Source organism: Anolis sagrei, chromosome 4, assembly GCF_037176765.1.
Source record: "Anolis sagrei isolate rAnoSag1 chromosome 4, rAnoSag1.mat, whole genome shotgun sequence".
In the NCBI taxonomy this organism is placed as follows: domain Eukaryota; kingdom Metazoa; phylum Chordata; class Lepidosauria; order Squamata; family Dactyloidae; genus Anolis; species Anolis sagrei.
The window spans coordinates 190,931,834-190,955,352 of record NC_090024.1 but is presented as its reverse complement, the minus strand read 5'-3'; the positions used below and the strand labels follow the sequence as shown (position 1 = coordinate 190,955,352).

At 40.8% G+C, this 23,519-nt stretch overlaps 2 protein-coding genes across 9 annotated transcripts in view; one reads left to right on the top strand and one right to left on the bottom strand.

The window, feature by feature from the left end:
- The window catches only part of LOC132773672 (uncharacterized), a 32,791-nt gene extending 21,573 nt beyond the window's left edge, over window positions 1–11,218 (top strand). For 5 of the 8 annotated variants that reach the window (XM_067468017.1, XM_067468011.1, XM_067468015.1 and 2 more), the window contains 12 exons: window positions 291–440; window positions 1,062–1,157; window positions 2,749–2,913; window positions 3,180–3,281; window positions 3,795–3,923; window positions 4,762–5,081; window positions 5,881–6,023; window positions 6,492–6,541; window positions 6,941–7,027; window positions 8,349–8,489; window positions 9,160–9,303; window positions 10,465–11,218. In XM_067468017.1, the coding sequence (XP_067324118.1) occupies window positions 291–440; window positions 1,062–1,157; window positions 2,749–2,913; window positions 3,180–3,281; window positions 3,795–3,923; window positions 4,762–5,081; window positions 5,881–6,023; window positions 6,492–6,541; window positions 6,941–7,027; window positions 8,349–8,489; window positions 9,160–9,303; window positions 10,465–10,638 (1,701 nt within the window). In that variant the 3' untranslated portion in view covers window positions 10,639–11,218. The remainder of the gene's footprint in view (window positions 1–290; window positions 441–1,061; window positions 1,158–2,748; window positions 2,914–3,179; window positions 3,282–3,794; window positions 3,924–4,761; window positions 5,082–5,880; window positions 6,024–6,491; window positions 6,542–6,940; window positions 7,028–8,348; window positions 8,490–9,159; window positions 9,304–10,464) is intronic. The other 3 variants (XM_067468014.1, XM_067468013.1, XM_067468012.1) reach the window with 3 other exon arrangements.
- A 4-nt stretch (window positions 11,219–11,222) lies between these two features.
- The window catches only part of PRICKLE4 (prickle planar cell polarity protein 4), a 33,934-nt gene continuing 21,637 nt past the window's right edge, over window positions 11,223–23,519 (bottom strand). Inside the window, exons 2-8 of the mRNA XM_067468018.1 lie at window positions 22,385–22,535; window positions 21,126–21,233; window positions 19,261–19,398; window positions 18,002–18,205; window positions 16,273–16,459; window positions 14,478–14,792; window positions 11,223–13,168 (exon numbers count right to left, since the gene is read on the bottom strand). Of these exons, the coding sequence (XP_067324119.1) occupies window positions 12,600–13,168; window positions 14,478–14,792; window positions 16,273–16,459; window positions 18,002–18,205; window positions 19,261–19,398; window positions 21,126–21,233; window positions 22,385–22,522 (1,659 nt within the window). The 5' untranslated portion in view covers window positions 22,523–22,535 and the 3' untranslated portion in view covers window positions 11,223–12,599. The remainder of the gene's footprint in view (window positions 13,169–14,477; window positions 14,793–16,272; window positions 16,460–18,001; window positions 18,206–19,260; window positions 19,399–21,125; window positions 21,234–22,384; window positions 22,536–23,519) is intronic.

Genomic DNA, 23,519 nt, shown 5'->3' with positions numbered 1-23,519 from the left:
GGAGGTGTCTACAGACAACGCCGGATCTTTGTCTTAGAAATGAAGATGAGCACCACCTCCCAGAGTCGAAAATGACTAGACTTAATGTCAAGGGAAAACCTTTACCTTTATACAATGCTGCATTTTGTGTACTGTTGATGTTGATAGCTCTGTTTTGTTAGTGTCTAGTTGTCATTTAACAAGAATGGTAAGGAACTTTAACCTTTAGTAATACGATGGTAAAAAAAAATCTCGAGGATGTAAGGATACTTATATGCAGCCTTATTAAATAAAGACACATTCTTGTACAGACTATACAAATGAAATGGAGATATAGTGAGGCTGCAAAATCTTCTGCTAACCAGACCCTACCTATTCCACCTCCTGAAGCACCTGTAGAAGAGCAAACCACACTTGAGACAACAGAACGTCGGCCTACAGCAAAACAAAATTCTATTTTGGTATGAGCAGTGTCCCTTTTTGTTTTGGTTGTCAAAGTAGCTTATCTTTAATTGGAAAATTGGAAACAGGCTTATAAATGTTTTGGGGAGTTGGGTGCCTTTATTTCCATGACCACATTACTGAATGGTCCTCCAGTTTGTAACGTTGCCATTATTCAAGTTTTTATTAGCGAATGGTTGTGAAAAACAATAATGGATGATGTTCTAATCATGAATTTATTAGCTTATTATTGCCAAATGTGGAGTCTAATTCCTGCAAACCCATGATCACTCTCTTTTCTGCAGCTGGAATCTAGTCAGGCAATCTAGAGACCAACATGAACACATTAGGCCACATGTGGCTGTAGAAAAAACTATTTCTGTGGCAGACCACAAATGGTCACCAATCTATTAGAAAAGGATCAATTGAACTAGTGTTAAATAACTGTCATTTTTATTGGTGGGACGGGGGAACTAATGGCATATATAGGAATTCCAAAGGCTGGAGCTTGTTAACTTACTCAATTAATCTGGAATCCCGGTTAACTAATAGCAATGCCTTCTATTTGTCATTAATCACATTGATCTGTAATGAAGTTGTCAACAAACCTCATCTTTTTCTTCCTGTTAACCCTATTACAGAACCAGCCTACTGTTCAGACAGATGAGAAATATATCCAGCATGTTGTTTCTAAAGAAGGTGCCCAGAGCTACGTCCTAGATGGTCACACAGTGGAGGTAAACTGGCAAGACAGAGGTGGAGAAACAGTGTTGATCCAGATATCAACTGGGGCACTAGTCATGCATGTTGTAAAAGAGGGAGGATCCATCCCAAAATAATTTAACATCAAATATCAATGTATATCGCGCCGCTGGGCACCAATATAAAGGATCATATGTAATATCACACCACTGGACACTAGTATGGTAGCGATATGGTGTTATATATTATATGTAATGGTAGAGTGTAAAGTACTTGTCTTATATTTATATGCTGCCACCACCCCAAGCTGTCTCAGAATTTTAAAATGCCGCTCTGAGGTAAATTTTCCCCTCTTCTGCCCTAACTACCCTTAGCTCTCAAAAATGACTGCTTGGATAAGAGACCTTTTTGTGGTATCAGGATGTTAAACTGCCTGGCAAATTTTATCCCAGGACTATTGATAGAATGAGTAACGATAGAGGCTTTTTAAAAGTCAAACATAGAAAAGGTTTATTTATAAAAATAAACAGACAACTGACTTCTTCTTTTGAGAGGCACAAACGCTTGACTTTTTACTATAGCACAATATCTTAATGGTTGCTTAGAAAAGAGTTTCTTGACTTGGTTACAAACAGAGCTAATCTCACAGATATCGCTACTAGTTACAAAAAATCCCTCACTCTACTTCAGTGAAATAGCAATGAGTTCTTGACTAACCTATCCCAGGCTGTCTTCTGAATAATTAGCTAACTCTCCCCAGAGTCCTTCCAGCTAACTTACTCAAACTAGAGAGCAAATTCCTTGTGTTGTCTCCCACAAGTAATCAGGATGCTGCTTGACCTTTCTTGCCAGTTATTCAGCCCTGCCTGACACAAACACACTCTCTCAGAAAAAACCCAGTCTCAAAAGACACTTCTTTCCTCCCCAGCTTCCAGTTCCCAATTCTCTTCTCTCTCAGAAGCTGAAATCTTTTCTCTCCCAAGACTTGGCTCCTCCTCCTCTGCTCTAGCCAATCCCAGGAGACCTCCAACTCCTCCCATCTCCTATCTATTCTCCTTCAAGATGGCTGCTTTCCTGGCAGACACTCTCAAAATGGAGGTTTGCCCTACTGTCTTCCCATGTTCTACTCTGGCCTATTAGGTAAGAGTAATTACACATGTGCTCTAGAAAATTGTATCCTTTCTCTTGTTTCAAATTAATGCAGACTTCAAACACAGACAGCAAAGAGGATACAAAAGTGGTGTATTAACCCAAATATTGAAATGTCTTCCATCAAATGTCTCCAAATTAAAATACTCAAAATTCCCAGGGCTCCCCTTGGTGTACTCCAAATCAAAGATATATTATTTACGTTTTCTGTGTTGATGTAGTATTATAGTTGTGTGCTTTCAAGCACTTTTTAAAGAATAGCTGCAGGGCTGCATTTTGTGTACTGTTAATGTTGACAGTTCTGTTTTGTTAGTGCCTAAGTGTTAGACTAAGTGTTTAGGCTAAGTGTCTTTTAAAGAGAATGGTGAGCAATTTAACCCTTTATAATAAGATGGTAGAAAATCTTTTGGATGTAAGGATATTCTACTTCATGTAAACTTGTATGCAGCCCTATTGAATAATTTCTCAATTTTACAGCCTCCACAATCTCTACAGATGAAAGAGAGAGACAGAGACAGTGAGTCTGCAGAATCTTCTGCCAACCAGACCCAACCTATTCTATCTTCTGAAGCACCTGTAGAAGAGCAAACAACACCCGAGACTACAGAGCATCATTCTACAGTAAAACAAAATTCTATATTGGTATGAGCCAGGGTCCCTTTTTGTTTTGCTTGTCAAAGAACTTCCTTAGTTTGAGAGCAGGCTCATCAATAGTTTGGTTCCTTTTATTTTCATGACTATTTTATTGGATTGTTCTGTCATTTGTAACATTATTATTCTCTGATTTTCTGTCAGTGAATGGATGTGAAAAACAATAATGGATAAAGTATGTTCCGTGTTTTTGTTCTAACTATAAGGTTGTTGCCAAGGCACAAAATTCTCCATAACTCACGTCTCTCATTATACAGAAGCAGCCTACTGTTCTAAGGGATGAGACATGTATTCAGCATGCTCCTCCTGAGGAAGGCGAAGGTGCCACGAATCAAGCCCCAAATGACAATTCAGTGAAGGTAAATTGGCAAGACAGAAGTGGAGAAATAGTGCTAATCCAGATATCCACTGTTACAAACAAGATAGGTTTTATAGGTTTGTTCTTAAATTGAATTTGTAAGTAATTCAGAACAGGTACATTTTAAGTGTAAATCCAGCCAAACACACACACACATATACACACACACATTTTGGATAGCATAGGGAAGGATTAACACCCCTGTTGTGTTTGTTTTGCTTTCTGTGCCCCTGTTCAGAAGATTTCACCTCACTTTCTGTCCCTGTGACAATTGGATTTTGAAAAATTTAACTGCCTGTAGAAACAAGGTTTTCGAAAAAATTGGTTTGTTGTGGAAACAAGGATTGATGGTAAAGCTTCAGTTGAGACCCCTTTTCTGTATGATAACTCTTTAAGGAATTAATGTCTCTTCCCAGGAGTAGATTGCTCTCGCCCTATTCTTCACTATGAGTTGTTTGTAAGTCGAATGATTGTAACTCGGGGACTCCCTCTATTTTGTTCTAAACCAATGCAGACTCCAAGCACAGGCAGCCACAAGGAAGCAAGTCCTGGACAAAAGGATCTTGGCCTTACTGGCTTCCCACTTAACTTCAGTAGTATTCATTATGTGCCTGTCCTGGTGCAAAAAGCAGAAATGCAATTGGTAAGTCTGCTGGAACTCTTTGTGTCTTTGTTCCTTGACAAACTAGGTGGGTATATTTTTTGAATCTTGAATCCATTTGTCTCCCTAGGAATCACAATTAAGAAATTAGCATTGAATTGACAACAACCAAAAAGGAAAAGCAGTTAATATACTCTTCAGAATCCTATGATTCAGAAATGAATTGAAAGGGAGGGCTAAGAACATGTTTCCCAAACTTCCATATTGTGTCTAGAAGTCTCACTGTTTTCATTAAATCTTAGAATATATGAGTGAAAATAAATTGTTAATTTGGCAATTTGGACTAGACTTACAGTCTCAGTGGGGGGGGGGGGGGAAGCAGAAAAAGAAATTATGTCCTCCATTATCATCACTAGTGGAACTGTAGAAACTTTGGGGGGGGGGGGGGGTTAAGGAATTTCATGCATTTTATTCTAAAAGGTACTTGCCCAAGACATTGCTTGATCTAGATATGGATGTATTTTTAAAATCTCTTAAGATAAAAAGCTTCATTCATTTACATTAATAAACCAATTAAATTGTAAAAAATCAAATGTGTTATTGACAACTTTATTCCCTGCTCAACCCCAAAACAGTTATAGATATCCTAAAATGAGATCCTGAGAAAAGAAAGGATGTAATAGCAGAACAAGAGATGATTTAAGAAGTCCAAGAATCAGTCGACAGTTGAGCCAAAGCTCTAGTTCAGATCAAAAATTATTCAGGTTTCCCCCCTTAACACCAAAGTGTTCATTGGCTACTCCAAAGACAAAGAAAGGGGGAAAGGGGATTTTTGTGGATCACTCTTGTGCCTTGTTTGATAACTCTGTTCTCTTTACAGTTATCTTCACACTCCCTGCCTCAGACACATGTCATTTGTGACCGAAAATGTGATATTGAAAGACTACTGGTCTGTCATTCATGTTCATCAAGAATTCACCACAGCAGTGCATCAGAGTATTCGAGCCAAAACTGTGTGCCAAGGGAGTTCTGCATTTTGAGGTCAAGATCCCCTCACAGGCAAGAACAGGAATTGAGATCTGATCACAAGAAAAAACAGAAATTGGGATCATTTTGCAGGCAAGAGCAGAGTTTGAAGTCCTCTCGTAAGTGCAAACCATCTCCCCACAGACGAAAGCAACATTCAGGGTCCCCTCAGAGGTGAGAGAAGCATAATTCCTGCCACTACTATCTGTTCTGTTTAGGAAATTGTTAGTGTGGGGATCAAATAAAATAATAACGGCACAAGACATGGAAAAACATGGAATCAGAGATAAGTAGGGAGAAATGCTGCCACATAGTTAGCGCTTGGAAGAAGGTACTAGTATTCAATTTGTATTCAATTCCCCAATTCAAAATGGGGAATTCCAAAGCACCGAAATGGGTGGGCAGGAGGAGGTAAGTCTGAACCAGCTAGAAGATTACTGGTAATTTCCATTCAGTGTCAAGTAGATCAAGAAGATTATTTGGCAGCATCAGAAAGAATTCCCACCTGTGACACTAAATTGTATTGTTGAAGTAAAGAAAAGTGAGATGATATGAAGTGGATTTTTACACGCAATAATTGTATGCTCCTTCCCATTTTTGTGCTTAGAACCAATTCCTGGAGTCATTATTATTGAACTCTAATCTGATTTGTGGGTTGTAGTAAAAAGCAAAATAGATTCACAAGCCTGGCTTCTGCTCAACCATATCCTAGTAGGTCTTAGTGATTCACCCTAATTTTCACCAGATTGAAGGGAAATTGTAAGAGTAATGTATTATTTGTTTATTTTATTTTTATGTATTGTACTGTGTGTATTCATGGTGTGAGCTGCCCAGAGTCCCTTGGGGAGATGGGGCAAGGTACAAAAAAAGTTGTTATTATTATTACTAGTTTTGAATAGTTGGTTTCTAGATGGTGTATTGAAGGCAGATGGTTGCCACTCCTCATCTGTAATCCTTGTACTTCTTTCAACAGGAGAAGTGATTATGTTGGAAGCTGTTACCATTGTTACTGTGATTATAAATATGACTGCAGTCTATCCCAAGAGAATCCCAAGGAAAGTGATTTGTCTCCTCGTTACTTGCCCCATAAAATAAACAACTGCCATTCCCCCAAAGGTTTGTTTTTCTTGGCATTTAGGATGTGTGCCTAAAACAGTTTTGAAAGTGATTTTTTGTGTTTTCACTGAAGGGACTGAGTTTGATGTCTTAAAGTTGGTATACTTTGAGGGTGCAACATTCTTCTTCATAACATCTACCGACTTGTGTTCCCCAGCACCTGCCGTGCAGATGCATACTGCCTTTGACTGTAGTACAATCTTTATCACTAACACCCATTCATAGCCTTAGCCTCCATGAATTCATTTGATTTCCCTTTAAATCGGCCAAAATTTAAAACTTATGAAAGAAAATTTAATTGACGAAGATGTACTTCCTTCAATGCAAACTGATTCATAGTTAAAAATACAGTAATTGTAAATTGTAATTTAATGCTCATTAAAATCTCATTTTGTATTGTGTGTCCTAGACTAGACAGCTAAGTCCACAAATCAGAAAGGTTTGTTCTTTTCTTCTTCTTTTTTTCAGAAAGAAGTGAAAAAGTGTCCCATCTCAACTCTCCAGCGAGTCACACTGTGGTAAGAGAAAGTGGTTATACTCTTCTTGCTTCGAAGGGTGTCTTTATTAAGCTCTTAACTGTGGCTCTGACATGTCAGTTGAATATGTTGCAAAGGATGCTAGTAGTCAAATTGGATTCAATCTGATTCCTAATAAATGATGCTCAAAGTCTGCTCTCATTTGTCACGGTACATATCATCACATGCACATGCATACATACATACATACATACATACATACATACATACTCAGTCAATCTACAAAAGAGAGCCTTGCTTCCCACCCCCCCACCCCACCCCACCAATGGGCAGGACATTTTATGTGGAAGATTGTGGTGATGGGATATGTCAGAATATATTTTTTTTATCTTGACTCTGTCTCCTGTTCTCCTGGCTGGTAAAATGAAAATCCTTTCACAGAAGGCAAAGAAAGAAAAAGTGATGCAGCCTGAAGAAATGGCAAAGAAGAAGAGATCATCTTCAGGGAAAGGAACAAAGTTTATCAAGGTAGTTAACACTATCTGGATTTTACTTAAATCAGCTGTGGGATTAATGTGATGAAACATCATCTGCATATGCATGTGAATAGATGGGAGGATTTATTTATTTACAGTATTTATATTCGCCATTCTCACTCTGAAGGGGACTCAGGGTGGATCACAATGCACACATACACGGCAAACATTCAATGCCATTTTTAGACATACAAGACAGACAAAGAGAGGTGTTTTGGCATTTCCAACTTCGGCACCTGGTTGTTAATGCTTGATTCCGGCCACAGGTGGGTGTTGTCGCTTCATCCACTATGATACCAAGTCATTTTGATTGTATTTCCTCCTTGTTCTTTGATTGCTGGTGTCCTAAAATACCTCCCTGCTTTAAGTGGTCCCTAATTTCCCTACTCAGAGCTCAGCTGTTTTTGAACTGCCTAGGTGGACAGTAAGCTAGGCTTAACAGTCAGGTTCTCAATCCAACTGGGGCTTCGAACATGCCATCTTCAGGTTGGAAGTGATCTATTGCTGCTGGAGATTAACCAGCTGTGCTACAGCCCGGCACTATCCCTATCTGTCTAACCAATTTGGAAAACACAATTTCAGAAAGAATTGACCTTTTAGCTTCATCTCTGTCTCTGGGAAGATGTATGACATAGATCACGATTTGTTGTACTATCCATTGTACAGCGATCCTTACGTTTCTTTTTTCAAAAAATCCCGTTGAGAGCTGCCTGATACTATTGTCTTATTGACAGATCACACTACTTGAGAGACCCACAAAATACACCTTAGTAACATTAAACATAGTTATTTGTAATGAGCCTTAGTTTTATTTCCCTGTGACGTAATCTGGTAGTACCCTTCTCATGTAGCTGTTTGCATTCAAACTAGTAATGGATGTATGTGTTCAAATGAAAATGAGTTACTTGACTGTATAACTAGCCATGCTGTTCACTTGCAGTAATGTGTAACATCTGGCATGTTGCTATCCTTTTCTTTTTAGATTATAAACATAGAGGTGGAGGTAATGATTTGTCATCTAGACTGTATATTTATCATTTGTAAACTGAGGTCTCAGTACAACATTTTAATCCAGTTTATTTATTTAAGACTGGCCCCTCTTTTGGTTGTACTCCATACCCCACAGAACAAAAATAAGACTGTAACCTTTGTGTTCTAGGCCATGGATAGGAATTACATGTGTCTTTCAGATTGTTAGACTGTACCTACTAGCATTCCTCACCTGTGCTAGCTAGGATTTCAGAGATACACAGTGACCTTAACTCCTGCTCTAGGTCATATTAACTCCGCAACCCTTTGGTACCTCTTTTTAGATCCAGAAAACAGTCAGCAATTATGAGGACACGACTTCCCCTCAACATCCCAACACTGAAGAGAAAACCAGCTCTTCAGCCATATCATGGACACTGAAGGACCGTTCTGCAGATGTACTGGCAAAGGAAGAGATTGAGGAGGTAACTAAAACACAAACCTCCCCAAAAGAATTTGTGCTACTTTTAATTAATGAAAATGTATCATACTTAAAATGGATCTCCCATGCAATGCAGTTTGTGCGTGTGCGGTGGGGCGTGCGGGTAGGCCCAGAAAGCACACAAGCCTGCCACTGCCTGCAGCTGAGTGCCTCTTACTCTTGAGCAAGAGGCACTCAGCTGCAGGCATGCTCCGGGCCTGCCTGCACACCATGCCACACACGCCCTGCCACTCTCTCCAAGAGCATGTGTGTGTTGGATCATGCCTGCAACCGAGCCTGCCTGTATGCCCTGCCAAGAGTGTGTTTGTGGCAGGGCGTGCAGACAGTCCTGCAGCCGAGCTCCAGACCTGCCTTCCTGCCCTGCCACAAAGCTCTGCCACACTCTCCAAGAGTGTGTGTGTGATGGGGCATGCAGGCAGGCCCCAAGTGTGCCTGCAACTGAGCTATGGGCTTGTTTTCCTGCACTCAGTCACTCACCGAGAGTGTGCGTGGTAGAGCGTGCAGGTAGGCCTGGAGCACACCTGCAGCCAGGGACTGGGCCTGCCTGACCACACAAAAGAGACACTAATTTTGCGCACATGTCAAACTTACAATGACCTTAACTCCTGCTCTAGGTCATATTAACTCTACATCCCTTTGGGACATCTTTTTAGATCCAGACAACAGCCAGCAATTATGAGGTCCAAGGTTCCCCTCAACACCCCAACACTGAAGAGAAAACCAGCTCTTCAGACATATCATGGACACTGAAGGACCGTTCTGCAGCTGTGTTGGCAAAAAAGGAAGAGATTGAGGAGGTAACTAAAACACACACTTCCCCAATAGCATTTGTGCTACTTTTAATTAATGAAAATATACTTAAAATGGATCTCTCATGCAATGCAAATTGGTCTTTTTAAAAACAATGTTCTCTTATGAATTTCCTTATGACAATTGTAATACATCAGATAGGGAGAAACAGAACTGAACTGGGAGATAGCACCATAAGATGTATCGGACCCTCAAAAACTGTTCCTCCCTTGAAAGCTTAATACTATAACTCCCAGAGTCCCTTACTGTTGATTATATTTGCTGAATTTTCTGGCAGTAGGAAATGCAGAAATAGTAGGAAGGCCACACTTTCCTGACCAGCGAGTTTAGGCAGGGTGCGCAACTATGGCATGTGTCCCCACATGCCTGATTCCACACAAACCCTCCCCTCTCCAACACAAACACACACACAATGCCTTCTGGAACCATTTTACCATGTTTCAGGCTTTTTTAAAACAGGGAATGAACTGCCCCCCCCCCCTCCTGTCCAAGAAGTAAATTTTTTATTGCTATGAGCCACTTGCGAGCATAGTCAATGCTTCTTTCTTCTCTGGGCTAGGGCGATGAAAACCTAAAATATGCATTGACTAGGAACAGGATACCCATAAAGGAAAATTCTCAAACCTGTGGATTTCACCTTTAGACCTGGAAAGTTAGGGAGCATTAATTTCTGACATTGAGTTACATGTGATGCAATGCAATCAATAGAAAAGCATCACCTCTAAACCAGGGGTCCTCAAACTAAGGCCTGGGGGCCGGATGTGGCCCTCCAAGGTCATTTACCCAGCCCTCACTCAGGGTCAACCTAAGTCTGAAATGACTTGAAAGCACACAACAACAACAATCCTATCTCATCAGCCAAAAGCAGGCCCACATTTCTCATTGAAATACTAATAAGTTTATATTTGTTAACATTGTTCCTCATTTTAATTATTGTATTGTTTTAAAGTGTTTTTTACACTACAAATAAGGTATGTGCAACGTGCATAGGAATTCATGTTTGTTTGTTTTTTTTCAAATTATGATCTGGCCCTCCAACAGTTTGAGGGACTGTGACTTGGCCCTCTGTTTAAAAGGTTTGTGGACCCCTGCTCTAAACTATAGAGTTGGATAGGTTCTCCTGTTGAACCATATTTTCTTTCCTTCAGGCTTATCTGCGGGTGCTTCTCAACTTCGCAGTGATGGCCATCATGTTAGTGGAAAAGGAACCCAGCATGGAGACGACTATCGGATCAGCACTGAGGGCCAACCTGAGGAGGACTGGGGACTATTATGAACACATGTTGAAGAACTACATTGACAGCTTAGCTGAACCCAGCTGAGAGGAGATTCAATAGAAAAATCTACCCAGACAGAAATCCTGAGGAATTGGAGGCTGTGTGTTTTTGTTGTTGTTTTGGACTTAGGTGAGGCTGGAAGAAACCTCCCATTGGCAATAGATATAATAAATCCCCAAGGGATATGAATTTACACTGTAACAGCTATTGGAAATGGAAACAGTAACTGAAAGATTTGTTGATGCCTTTACTTTAGGACAAAGGGATAGAGAAAGGGGTTGGCATGGGAAAAAGAAAAGACCTTCTGGTAACAGCACTATTGTGAGCAATTGCAAAAGCCAGGGACTCAATTTGATGATTAGCGGATATGGCAGAAAACCAGTTTTGCCATAGTGTCCTGTTAGGGTCAGGTTTTGGACAGCTGTCCCCTCTTGATATGTCAATATGTCTTAAATTCACTTACATTCTTACTGTCCTACTATAGGCATGGACAAAATGGAGGTTGTGCTGTACAATATTTCATATGATGTGCTGTTGTGCTGTACAGTATTTCATATGATGCTCCATCGTTTGTTTTGGTGTTTTTTTTTAATTTTTGAAGATATTAAAATGAATACTGGAGACAGCAGGGCCTTAGAGTTGCCTTTATTTGTTAGTATACCTCATCTCTAGTCAGCTCTGAATAAAATTGTTTTTAGGTTCTTTTAGCCACCTGTTTAAGGTTGCCAAGTCACATATTTAAATAAGGCCATTAAAGACAAGGTTAATCCATGTATTCTTAGCACCTTTTGTACACATATTGGATGAGGTGGTAGTAAGCAAAGTTCCTAAGAGCCTTGTCAGTTAATGCAGAACTTGGAAGAAAGAATATAATTTGAATGAATACTGTAGCTTTGCTTTACATTCCTTGCATCCAAGCCAGGAGACCTGATGTCTGGCAAAAATTCTGGACGATGTGCCCTATTATATTCTGAGCACTGGTGTAACTGGCGAAGACTAATGGGTGATGTAGTCAAATTGCAGGATACGTCTTCTAGCTGAAGCTGTGGCCATTGAGGCTGGATCCACACATATGGAGGTCTTGGCTGTACATACTTCCAAAATCCACCAGCCACTATGGCTTGGCTAACGGGGAGGGGAGAGTTCTGGGAGGCATAGTCCCAAAAGATAACATTTCCTAGCTGCGACCCAGACGCAAGGTTTTCAGAATCATGAATGGCATTATCAGAACTACATGTCTGCCATGTCTCTTGATGGATTTCAGGATTACTTGGGTACTAAAATATGCCCAGAGCTGCCAGCAGGGAGCAGTATAAAACAACTATTTAGGGAACAAAGTGAAACAGCTGAACACAGGGATTACAGAAATATTTCCAGGATGGATTCCAAAAAGTTGAAAGGCCATTGTTGATATCTCACTTTTCACACTTAATAGACTGAACTCAAAGCAAGATGAGGGTTAGCATGTCCAGTACATATCATGTGTATGGACCTGTGAGCCTTTTCATTCCCACCCATTTCACTTTTTAAAATACCAACAAAATACCATTATTGTCACATATGCAGAAAATTTTGCATGTTTGTCTAAAAGTGTATTTTCCTTTCTTTAAAATTGCAGGGAAGAAAGAATGGCAAGGTCTTTCTCCCTAACCTCTGCAATACAAAGCTTAACAAACTGGAGACATTTACAATCTACATCAAGGAGGGAATCGTACAGCTCTCCAGATTTTGTTTGCCTGCAACGTCTAGCAGCCCCCTGTACAGCCAATAGTGACAGATAGGAAATACAGTTCTGCAACTATGGCATTCCGGCTTCTCAGGTCTCCTGAATCCATTGTTCCTGAGTTAGCCTAAACTGATTGGGTCTTTTGCTTTGTGCTCATAGGGAGATGGGCTTCCAGTCTCCCTCTCTCCGTGCCATTTTGCTACATAAAGTGTCTGCTCATGCCACTACCTTCCTCCTTCTCTTCTGACCTATTCTTCAGATATATGGGCACTATCCCTTGTTAGGCTATGCTACAGTGTTTGCTATTTGCCTTCGCTCTGGCTGCCCGCCGTGTTACTTTGTCAAGTGTTTCTGGCTCTATACTGGGCAGAGAAATGCGCCTGGCCGCAGGCTTTGGGATTGGCTTCCCAAAGAAGAAGCCTTCTGGCTCAGAGTCCGAATCAGAAGAGGATGAGCAAGTTGGGCACCAAGTGTCGCTTTGTTCCACCGCAGCTTCTTGTTCATCTGTGCTGCCTTTCAGTGGGCTTTCTGGGAAGTCCATGGTTAATACTGATGCACGGGGTGATACAGAGAGGCTGCTTCTGAGGTGATGGTCTCGGACTTGTTCCTGAGGTGCTTGTAGGAGAGTGGCACCCAAGCTGTGGACCTCTCTCTGACTTATGGAGCTCCAGGTTTCTAGGGAAGGAGATGTGGAAATTTCTACCACTTTTTGTGGAGAATCAGTCAATGACTCACATTCACTAAGTTGTGGGGATAACATTTTGTTCCTGAAGACAATGCCTGATTCTTCCTGGCTGCCATATTCAGGACACACTGGAGAATTCCCAGTTGGGCAAAGGTTTTCAATTGCTGGAAAAGAAATAAAAGAAACACAATTTAAGAGCACAGTGGTGGCCACTGCTAAATGAAATCTATATGGTATTATTACAGTGACATTTGTTTGCAAATTATCAACGAGTCAGATGTTTCTGGAGTCAAATCAGCTCTACATCCAGATCAAGTTTGCAAGATCTTATTTTGTGAGCCATGCCATTTATGTACTATCTTATTTCATAAGCGAGTTTTCAAACAAATTTTCTGGTTTTTGATCTTAAAAGAGTCTTTACATGCACAATGTTTTATTTACTAGCACAATATTTCCATAAGAAAATTAAGGTATTTTGTTCAAGTTGAGCATCCCTTATCCAGAATACTTGAGTCCAGAAGTGCTTTGATTTTTTTTATTTTGCAAATATGTGATATTATGGGAATAGGACCCAAGTCTAAACACAAAATTCATATGCAGCTTATACACATGGCCGGAAGGTAATTTCATACAATATTCTTAATACCTTTGTGCATGAAACAAAGTTTGTGCACACTGAGCCTTCAGCAAATAAAAGTGTCACTATTTCAGTGACCCATGTGGACCATTTTGGATTTTGGAATTCAGGATAAAGGAATTACAGACTTTGCTGTTCTGTTAAACAGTGACATTAACCTCTTTTCCTAGTTTGCCCTCTTTAGTATGCTATGCAGTTCTTTTCCTGCTGATACACATCTGACACCAAAAGTCATATTTTCTGCCAATAGGCCATGTAAAGCTATTATCATTAGCCATCTGCCAAAGCTTTATATCTCATCAGAAGGCCCACTTTTTAGCCCTCCCAAGCCAATGCCTGTGGCTGCATTGCCTCTCCTTGCTATTATTGCTTTTTTATCTGTCCATTCCAGAAGGCCAGTGGGATCTAGCAGTTGAACAGTTGGATAGGCTCTGGGAGATCCAGCTCCAAATCCCAACTGAACTATGAAACTCACTGGATGACAATGGGCTAGTAAATCTCAGGCTAACTTACAGGGTGGTTGTGAGAAAATAGCAAGTCATGGATACTTCTTTATCGGAATGGAAGAAACGTGTAACAATCAAGAAGAAGGAGCTGTAGTCTCTACTCTTTTTCTTCTACATAGTGCCAGAAATTTGGCCCACAGGAAAAAGAGCAATGGCAGGGAGATACATTCACTCTGAGCAAAGAATCCAAATGGGACTGTTGTACCCAAACCCACCTGCTTCACCACCCCAAAATTAGAAGCTGACCCTTCATTGAGAATACAATAACCTAAGACAGGTTCATTGATCAGAAAACACTTGCTTTTGAAAGTGGATGCTCAAAGACATTACCATTGGCACCTTCAATTTCCATGCAGCTGGTTTCTGCAGCTTCAGCGGAACAGCCAGGGCTACTGTTTCTAACTCTTGTGAGGGGTGTGGAGTCAGGGGACGGTGCAGAGATGAAAGCAGAGTCAGAGGAATCTGAGCCACTGAACGACAAAGCCGATTCCTTCTCTAAGCTGCAGGCTTCAGAGCAGAAAAGGTGGCCATTGTGAGTGATAGCCAGCTGGTCTATCAGTGCTTTTTGACACAGGCTGCAGCAGAAACAGGAGGTTTTGGCATGCCAGTGCTGACCTTGGAGGGTGGCCTGCTCGCTGTCAACCCCTTTGGAAAAGAACAAAACAAGAGTTTCATTTTATGATAAATGAATGAGAAGCTCCTAGCACTTGCAGTTAAGAATGAGATCTGCTTAGCTATATTGCACTTTCAGTAGGAGTTACTTGTGGTTACCAAATATACATTCTTTAAATTGCTCCCCAGAGTGGCCAGAGCAGTTTTACACTTTGCTATTGTTGTGTGCCTTCTGGTCGTTTCCCACTTAATACTGACACTAGGGCAAACCTATCATCAGGTTTTCTGTGCAAGATTTGTTCAGAGAGCTTGCCTTTGCCTTCCTGTGAAGTCAGGTGGGAATTTGAACCCTGGTATCGAGAATTATAGTCCAAACCTGAAGCCACTACACATTACACCCCATATAATGAGACCTTCCTAACTACAAGTGAAGTATTCCATAAGTATTTTGATTTTTGCATACTTCTGCAAGTGGGAAGGCCTTAACTCAGCGACAGAGCCCATTTTTTGCACACAGAAGATCCCTGGTTTGATTCTCTCCCCCATCTTTGGTGGTTTCTGCACTACAGAACTGTAGCAAGGTAATACCAGTTTAACCTCTGTGGTTCCATTCTACGGACTCCTGGGATTTGTAGACCGAGGAGGCCCTCAGAATTCTGAGCTAAAGTTATAGTGTTGTAGTTCAGGTTGGAGGTTCGAATCCAGGGAGAGGGCAGATGAGCTCCCTTTGTCAGCTCCAGCTCCCCATGTGAGGACATGAGAGAAGCCTCCCACAAGGATGGTAAAACGTCAAACATCTGGGCATCCCCTGGGAAACATCCTTGCAGACGGCCAATTTTCTCACATCAGAAGCGACTTGCAGTTTCTCAAGTCGCTCCTGACACACACACACACACACAAGTTCAGAAAAATACACACTTGAAATCTCTGTAGCAGGAAATCTCAGGTCTCTCATCAAACTACAAAATCTAGCATTTCATAGGGTGGAACCATAACAATTAAAGTAGTAACACACTTGTACAACTTACATACCATTAACTGGATGCATTTGTTTTAAAAATGAGTTAATACAAATTTGTTTTCCATCCTCAACTGGGAGCAACTTACAAGAGTGCATATATAATACTGACACAAATTGATTTATGTGCAGCAGAAAAAGCCAACACACTCAGAAAATTAGTAAGTGAAGTTAAAAATTATAAATATTTTAAATGAACAAATTGGAAAGCTCAATCATCCACAAATACATATAACTACAACCAACCACAAGATCAATAATTTATTAATTTTTGGCATTTATTTCATACATAACTGACTTTGTGTTTGGTTTATTTATATGTATTTGTTGATAATTTATCTTTTTAATTTATTTGTTTAAAATATTTACAACTATTGCTTCATTTATTAATTTTTGCCTCTAGGTTTTTCTGTTCTTAGATCTTGACAGGTCCTCTATTTCTTCCTCCTTTCAGTACAATGCAGCTCCTTGCATTCCAGGGCATCCAGGACCTACCAATGATTTCTCCGCAGGCTTGGCAGATGTCTGCATACAGGCTCTCAAAACAAGCACAGCAGCAGGGCTGACCACCCTTCATGACATATCGCCGTGCCCCCAGGGGCAAGTCACACTCCAGGCAGCAGAAGTGCTCTTCATGCCAACGCATGCCTTCTGCTTCCATGCACTGTGATGTGAAGATGAGCTGCAGAGAGAGGAAAGGAAGGGAGAAAGTCCATATTGCCATGTACAAAGTTATTAAGGCGGAAGCATGCTGTGCTCCAGAGAGAAATCCTACCTGTCTTTTAATCTAATGGTACACTTTACAACAGTGGCTGGCAACCAGTAGTCCACAAGAACAAAAATGTGGTCCACAACCTCACCATTACTACACTGTTGCCTCGAAACCATATGGCAACAAGAGCGACGGTCTTGCAAAACCCTCTTATAGTGATGAGGCAATGGGGATGTCGGGAGGGGAGAGGGTGACTATCCATGAAAGATTACTATATGTTACCACATCAGCATTAGATTATTAAATGTGGTTTGCTGTGGGCGGACAGATGGCGACTACTGTACATACTATATACTAGCCAGAAGACAACTTTATACATTGTTTTAAAATAATTTTGTGCATGAAACAACATTTGTGTACATTGAACACTCTGAAAACAAAGCTATCACTATCTCAGCAATCCATTTGGACTATTTCAGGTTGTGGAGTATTTTGGAATTCTGGACAAGCAATGGGATCATGGGAGTCTGGTAAAAAATTTCCTATCTTCTACCATATCCACCACTGTACTGCAGATAACACTGGGAGCAACTGAGGGCCTTGAGCTGATCATCCCTGCCCTAGAACAAAAGATAAATATTTTTTAAAGTGTGCCATATTCAACCACATGAGTATGTCCTCCCATTGTATCTCATGAAGGTCTACCAAATACCCTGTTCTGAGATGAGCATTTACATTTATCTGACCTTAAATACATCCTGTAAAATGTTATACCTCATTTTATGATCATTCCTTTATTTTGAGGCTACTGTTCATCACATAAGTCAAGAAACCACACTAAACTGTTATTGCCTGAGTTGCTGTAAATCATCTGAGATTTCACCAGTTGCTACATAACATATTTTTAAGTGTCTTTTTCCAGCAACAGAAACTGGAAATGGGCTTCAACTAAATGAAACATAACTCTTCACACAACACTAATATCATTATAAGTGTTTCAGAAAGGCAGAATATTATTAGACTAAATCTCAACATGGCTATATACAATGTATTTGCTGAAGGAATTTTTTACTTTCTACACAGCTTTGTAACACTATATTAAACTATTTAGATATTTCTGGAGGAATACTGAAGAATAGGCAGAAGGCTAAAATGTCTAGTTCATTTGTTCTCCATAGAACCTCAATCTCCCAGAAAACCTAATCTTCATGCTTGCAAAGCAATAATATCATTGAATTTTCCCTTTCCAACACAGTGTATTTGTCTGAGAGACTTCGTTTCTGTTGGTAGTGAGGAACACCTCACTGTGAATATATATGAGATGTATAATCTGCTTTACAAGGAAATCTTCATCTTTCCCTACAAGTGGTCTTGAGCAGACTGAGGATGAGAGGTGAGGAGCAACAATGATCTGATATAGTAGAGTGTCAGATTTCAGATATAATCAAGTTAGAAGCTCATTTGGTTGCAAAAACAGAAGGATCATTACAACATAAAATCTCTTATACTCACCTGATCACATGAAGCACAACGTGGTCGGAAGAATTCTGCATGGTGTCGACCACAGTAAATATTTCCATGCCGATGGAAGTAGATCAGATCTACTAGGGGCTCATGGCAAGTGAGGCAGACAAAACAGGAAGGGTGCCAGCAGAACTGCTCTCCCAGTTTAGGTGCAAACACAACTTTCTCATCTCTGAGTATCATCTTGCCACACTGAAAATCAAGCAGATAGGATCTCATTATCTAAAGTTCATAGTTACTATATCTGTTCTTTGTGCAGAGAAAAACTAGAAGAGCTTAAAATTCTGTATCAAAACTAGAATAATTCTACAAACAGTAATATTATACAAAATTTATACATTCTCATAGTTTTTATTTACTTTACTTTACTTTATTTACAGTATTTATATTCCATCCTGCTCACCCTGAAGGGGACTCAGGGCAAATCACAGAACACATATCCGGCAAACATGCAATGCCATTATACACTGACAAGACAGATAACTGTACATAGATAGAAGTACATATTGGCTTTCCCATCTTCAGCATCTTGGAGGCCGTGCCTGGTTCCAGCCACAGGGCGTACTGTCACTCCATCTTCCATGCCAAAGAGCTTTGTTCATAAAATTCCTCCTTGACTGAATCGCTGTTATTTTTCTGGCATTTCTTTATGGGTACCTGAAATACCTCCCTGCTTTAAAGTGGTAACTATTTATCTATTCACATTTGCGTTCAAACTGCTAAATAGACAGAAGCTAGGATAAAGGCCAGGAGCTCATCCCAACCTGGGCTTCGAACTGTCAAACTTTCAATTGGCAAGATTTACTGCAGCTGTCAGTTAACTTGCTGTGCTAAAGCCCGGCCCTAGCTTTTCTTATTGAGACAAGTCTGTAATGCTTACTGTTTGATATCATTTATTCTGGTTTGTTATACAGCAGTGCCACTTTCCATAGCTTAAGCTACTGTGCTTTGGCTGAAGGCACAGCAACAGACATCCCCAAGGGTCATCTCAAGGTCTCTGCAATGAATCATTGCTGTATATCCAGCAACAGGAATCTAGCTGGAGGCTTCTCAACTGTTCCTCCCACTCTGCACTTGTCACTCTCTCTCTCTCTCTCCACATGGAGGGTTGGATTCCCTACTTGGCTATGGAAACCTACCAGGTGACCATGGGCAAGTCACACACTCTCAGCCTCAGAAAACTCAATGATAGGTTTGCCTTAGGGTCAATATTAGTGGGAAGTTATTTTAAGGTTAAGAAAGCTCACCTTTTTACATGAGCACCCATTAGTTGTGAGTGACACCAAACATTGGACTCCTTGCCCCAGTGATTCCTGCCGCCGTTGTGCAGCGAATGTCCGTAGCTGCTCTTTCTCCTCCTCCCCAATGGATGAACAATATCGCTCCTCGAACATAAAATAAATATATTTACTAACACAGACAAGAAGCCAATTTTCTGTGGATAGAGAACTTTCAAATAATGCCCAAGGTGTACTATCATTGTGCTTCTATTTTTTAATTTTGTTTGTGACCACTGGTGTACATGATGACATGTTATGCTGTGCTACTACTATTAAAGGAAATGTTTTCCCCTGAAATTAAGTCTAGTCGTGTCAAACTTTGGGGGGTGGTGCTCAACTCCATTTCTAAGCCAAAGAGCCAATTTTGTCCGTAGACATTTCCAAGGTCATGTAGCCAGCATGACTACATGGAGTGCCGTTACATTCCCACCAGAGCAGTACCTATTGGTCTACTCACATTTGCATGTTTTAAAACTGCTAGGTTGGCAGAAGCTGGGGCTAGCAACAAGAGCTTACCCTGTCCTGCGGATACAAATTGCCGACCTTCCGTTCACAAGTTCTGCCGCTCAGCAGTTTAACCCACTGCACCACTTGGGGGCTCTTTCTTCTGCTACTATTACTACTGAATAAAAACTCATTTTTCTTTAACAGTTAAATCATGTTTATGTCTACCCAGAAAGCACTGTTGTGTTCAATGGCAGTCATGTTATGTTTAACACTGTTGTGTTCAATGGGAGTTACTAATGCACACAATTCTATTTAAGCTCCAATATCCTCCTACTTTGGAATGCTTTTGTGCATTTTCCAAAGGCTAAAGCATTGCACAATATTGTTAATCAAGTCATTCTTCTAAATTCGGAGCACAAAGGAGATGCTACAGCACCCTATACAGCCTCCCTGCTTCTGAGTGAATAGTAGCATTATATAGTTCAGTCACTTGGAGGCACTGTATTTGGTTGCAACTGTTCTGTTTTTCTTGGGGAGGGACAATAAAGTTCTTGTCTATTTTCCTGATTGGTGGTGTCACGAAGACAATATTTACAGTGTAATGCTTGTGCAAGTCACAAAATCCATGATTCTTTCAGTTGACTAACAGGTTGTGTTAGAGACAATTATGTATAACATCTTTCATGAGTCATTCGTTGATCTATTCATTTATTATAAATAATTATAAAATTATACATTGAAAATCAAAGGAAAGTCCCAAAGCACCAGAATCTTATTGGCTTTGGCTCAGGCAGCAAAAACAAGAGTGGAAGAAGAAGGCTCATGGCATCTCGGGGACAACAGGATTAAGTAGTCGGACTGGGGAAAACATCCTTCTCCATGCTGGGCTAGACCAAATGATTTCCCAGGCATCATATGGCCCATGGGCTAGACATTCCCCACCCCTTCCCTAGAAGATTAGGAGGTAAAGATAGAAGTGTTGTCTCTACATAACTGAAAATTCAGGTGTTGCAATAGAAAAAGCACGGTTGCTTTGCTTCCATATCCTTTCCCTAGTGAAAGGAAATGAAGGTTGTGGAAGATTGTTGATTTTTTTTCCAGTTACAACTGCATGCATAAAATCTACATTTGTACTATACTTCATAGAAAGTCCGTGGAATAGAGTTGAGAAGCAAGACTCTGACCAGAGGTCTCTGAAAGAATGCAATTCATCTCACACACCTTGCCACACCTCTGCAAAGACTCTCAGGTTAATTAGTGCACAAACTGAAATATCTAACTCTACTCCACTCAGAAAAAAGGACATCTGATCAGCCTTTTCAACCAAGGCTTCAACAAGTGATGGCAAGCTTTTAAACTGTGGGTGAGAAGTTTTAAAATCTTACATCACTGTCTTGTGGGGGCAGCTGCTGGAGGAGTGTTTTGATGCGGAGCTGGTTCTGCGTGGCAGTAGGGATTGCATCTGATGAGTGACAACCGAAGTCTGGTGACACCTGTGAGACAGAGACAGAGAATCAGTGATTTTCTGAGTTTAGGGGGAATGCTCTAATTAAAACCTTTCCCACAATACTCCTTCCCCTGACAGATCCAGTTGAAATTTCCCACAGGAAGAGAGAAAGTCCTACAGAATGGGTTTTCCTGTTCAGAAGTGAAACTAACTAGCAAAGCAAGAAGAAGGTAGTTAACTCAGCATTCACTGGTTTTAGCAGGAGCAGCCATAATTTACCTCTCCAAATGTTGGCTGAATGTAATTCTTATTGTCCCTCACCAACAGTATGCAGGAAGAACTGACTGGTATATAAACCTTTAAAAGACTCTGTTTCAAAGAAGAAGAAGAATAACAATAATAACACTTTATTTATATTCTGCCCCGTCTCCCCGAGGGGACTCAAGGCAGATTCCATCATATGCAGACACAAGGAAAACATTCAATGCCTCCAAAAAATGACACACAGATAAAGGTAAAGGCTTCCCTTACATCTTTGGCTTTGGGTGGTGGTGCTCATCTCTAGATCTGGGGGTGGTGCTCATCTTCATTCCTTATCCGAAGAGCTGGCATTCTCCATAGACACCTCCTAGGTTATGTGGCTGCATGGCTGCATGGTGCGCCATTTACCTTCCCACCAAAGCAATACCTATTGATCTACTCACATTTGCATGTTTTCAAACTGCTAGTTTGGCAGGAGCTGGGGCCAACAGTGGGAGCTCACACTGTCCTGCAGATTCAAACCATCAACCTTCTGGTTAGCAAGTTCAGCAGCAAAATGGTTTAACCATTGTGCCACGGAGACCCCTCCAACACTTAGTTCTGTTCTACTGAACAGGTGTTGGCCAAACCATGATACATCCAGCACCTCAGCTTGCTCTACTGATTCTGACCATTCACTCACCAAACCCTACTCTTCCCTAGAATGAGATATTAAATGATGGGAAAAGGAAAGAGAGCAATGCCAAAAATCTGGACTGTTTTGATTTTTAGATGGAAGAGTAGCAGAGCCTGACAACAGCAAGTGACAACAAGGGAAAAGGCCAACTCCTACAAATTAAATCCAGAAGACCTCCAAGGAGAAGCCTTGCAAGGTTAGAGCACCTTTTCCACAAAAATAAGAAATGGAGGATGGAAAGGAAGGGTCTTGCTACCCACCTCTGAAGCTGGTCCCTGGTAATCTTCGAGGGCACAGCCGGAATCACTGTCTGAAGACAAAACCGGCAGCAGGGTGCCCAGAGTTCCACTGCATGGAGCCTTCTCTCTCTGGGAGCAAGGAGGACTTGGTTGGGACATCCGCAGAAAAGTGCTGGAAAAAAAGAGTTTGTGAAGACTTGTGATGCAATCAGCATGAGTTGCTCACCACCATTTTACAGGTTGTCCCGATGACCCCACCATCTTGTCCACATCCCATACATTATCACAGCCTTCCTTTCTCGCCAACAAGGGAAATAGCTAAATAGGGGAAAGCTCTACCAACTAAACTATTGCCATGATTAAACAAGACACTCGTGACATATTCCCCACACTTCCTTAAGCAGTTTGTAACTGTGATTGTGAATTCCTGTTTATATGTTTTACATGCTTATATGTATTTAACAATATCTATACACATAATAAAAGTGAAAATATGCATCTGCGTATGTGGCTGGAGTGTCCACTTACACAGACAAGCTCCTGCCTCCACAAAAAGCTATAGCTCCCACTACTCAGGAGACACCAGTAGCTTTCCCTCCAATGATACTGCAGGTTATAGTGAGCACAATGAACATGTACAAGAACCCTGACAATGTCCTCCACCATCACAATACTGCCCACCACCCAAGTGAAGGCTTTCATAAGGGGACAATTTCATCCTAGATTTTTTGTTTTTCCTCCACCACAGACATCCCATTGTTTCTGACTCTCTCCATTGGTGAGGCATTTGCATGACCCTGCCCACTGCCTCTCTCTTAACCCTTTCCTATTCTTTTCTATGGCACACAGCAAACAGAGGAATTGATCAGCAACTGAACATACTAGAGAGGTTTGAGGAGAATTCACCATGATTTATAGGAGTTGTAGGTACTGGGGTGTATAGTTCACCTGCAATTTAAGAGCACTCTGAACTCCACCAACAATGAACCTGGAACTAACTTGGCACACAGAACCTCCATGACATATATGAGTCTTTGGAGGGATTTATAGGAGTTCTAGTTCACATATATCCAGAGCGCACTATGAACCCAATCAATTATGGATCTGGACCAAACATGGCATGCTTACCTGATATTTCCAAATTTGAATACTGGTG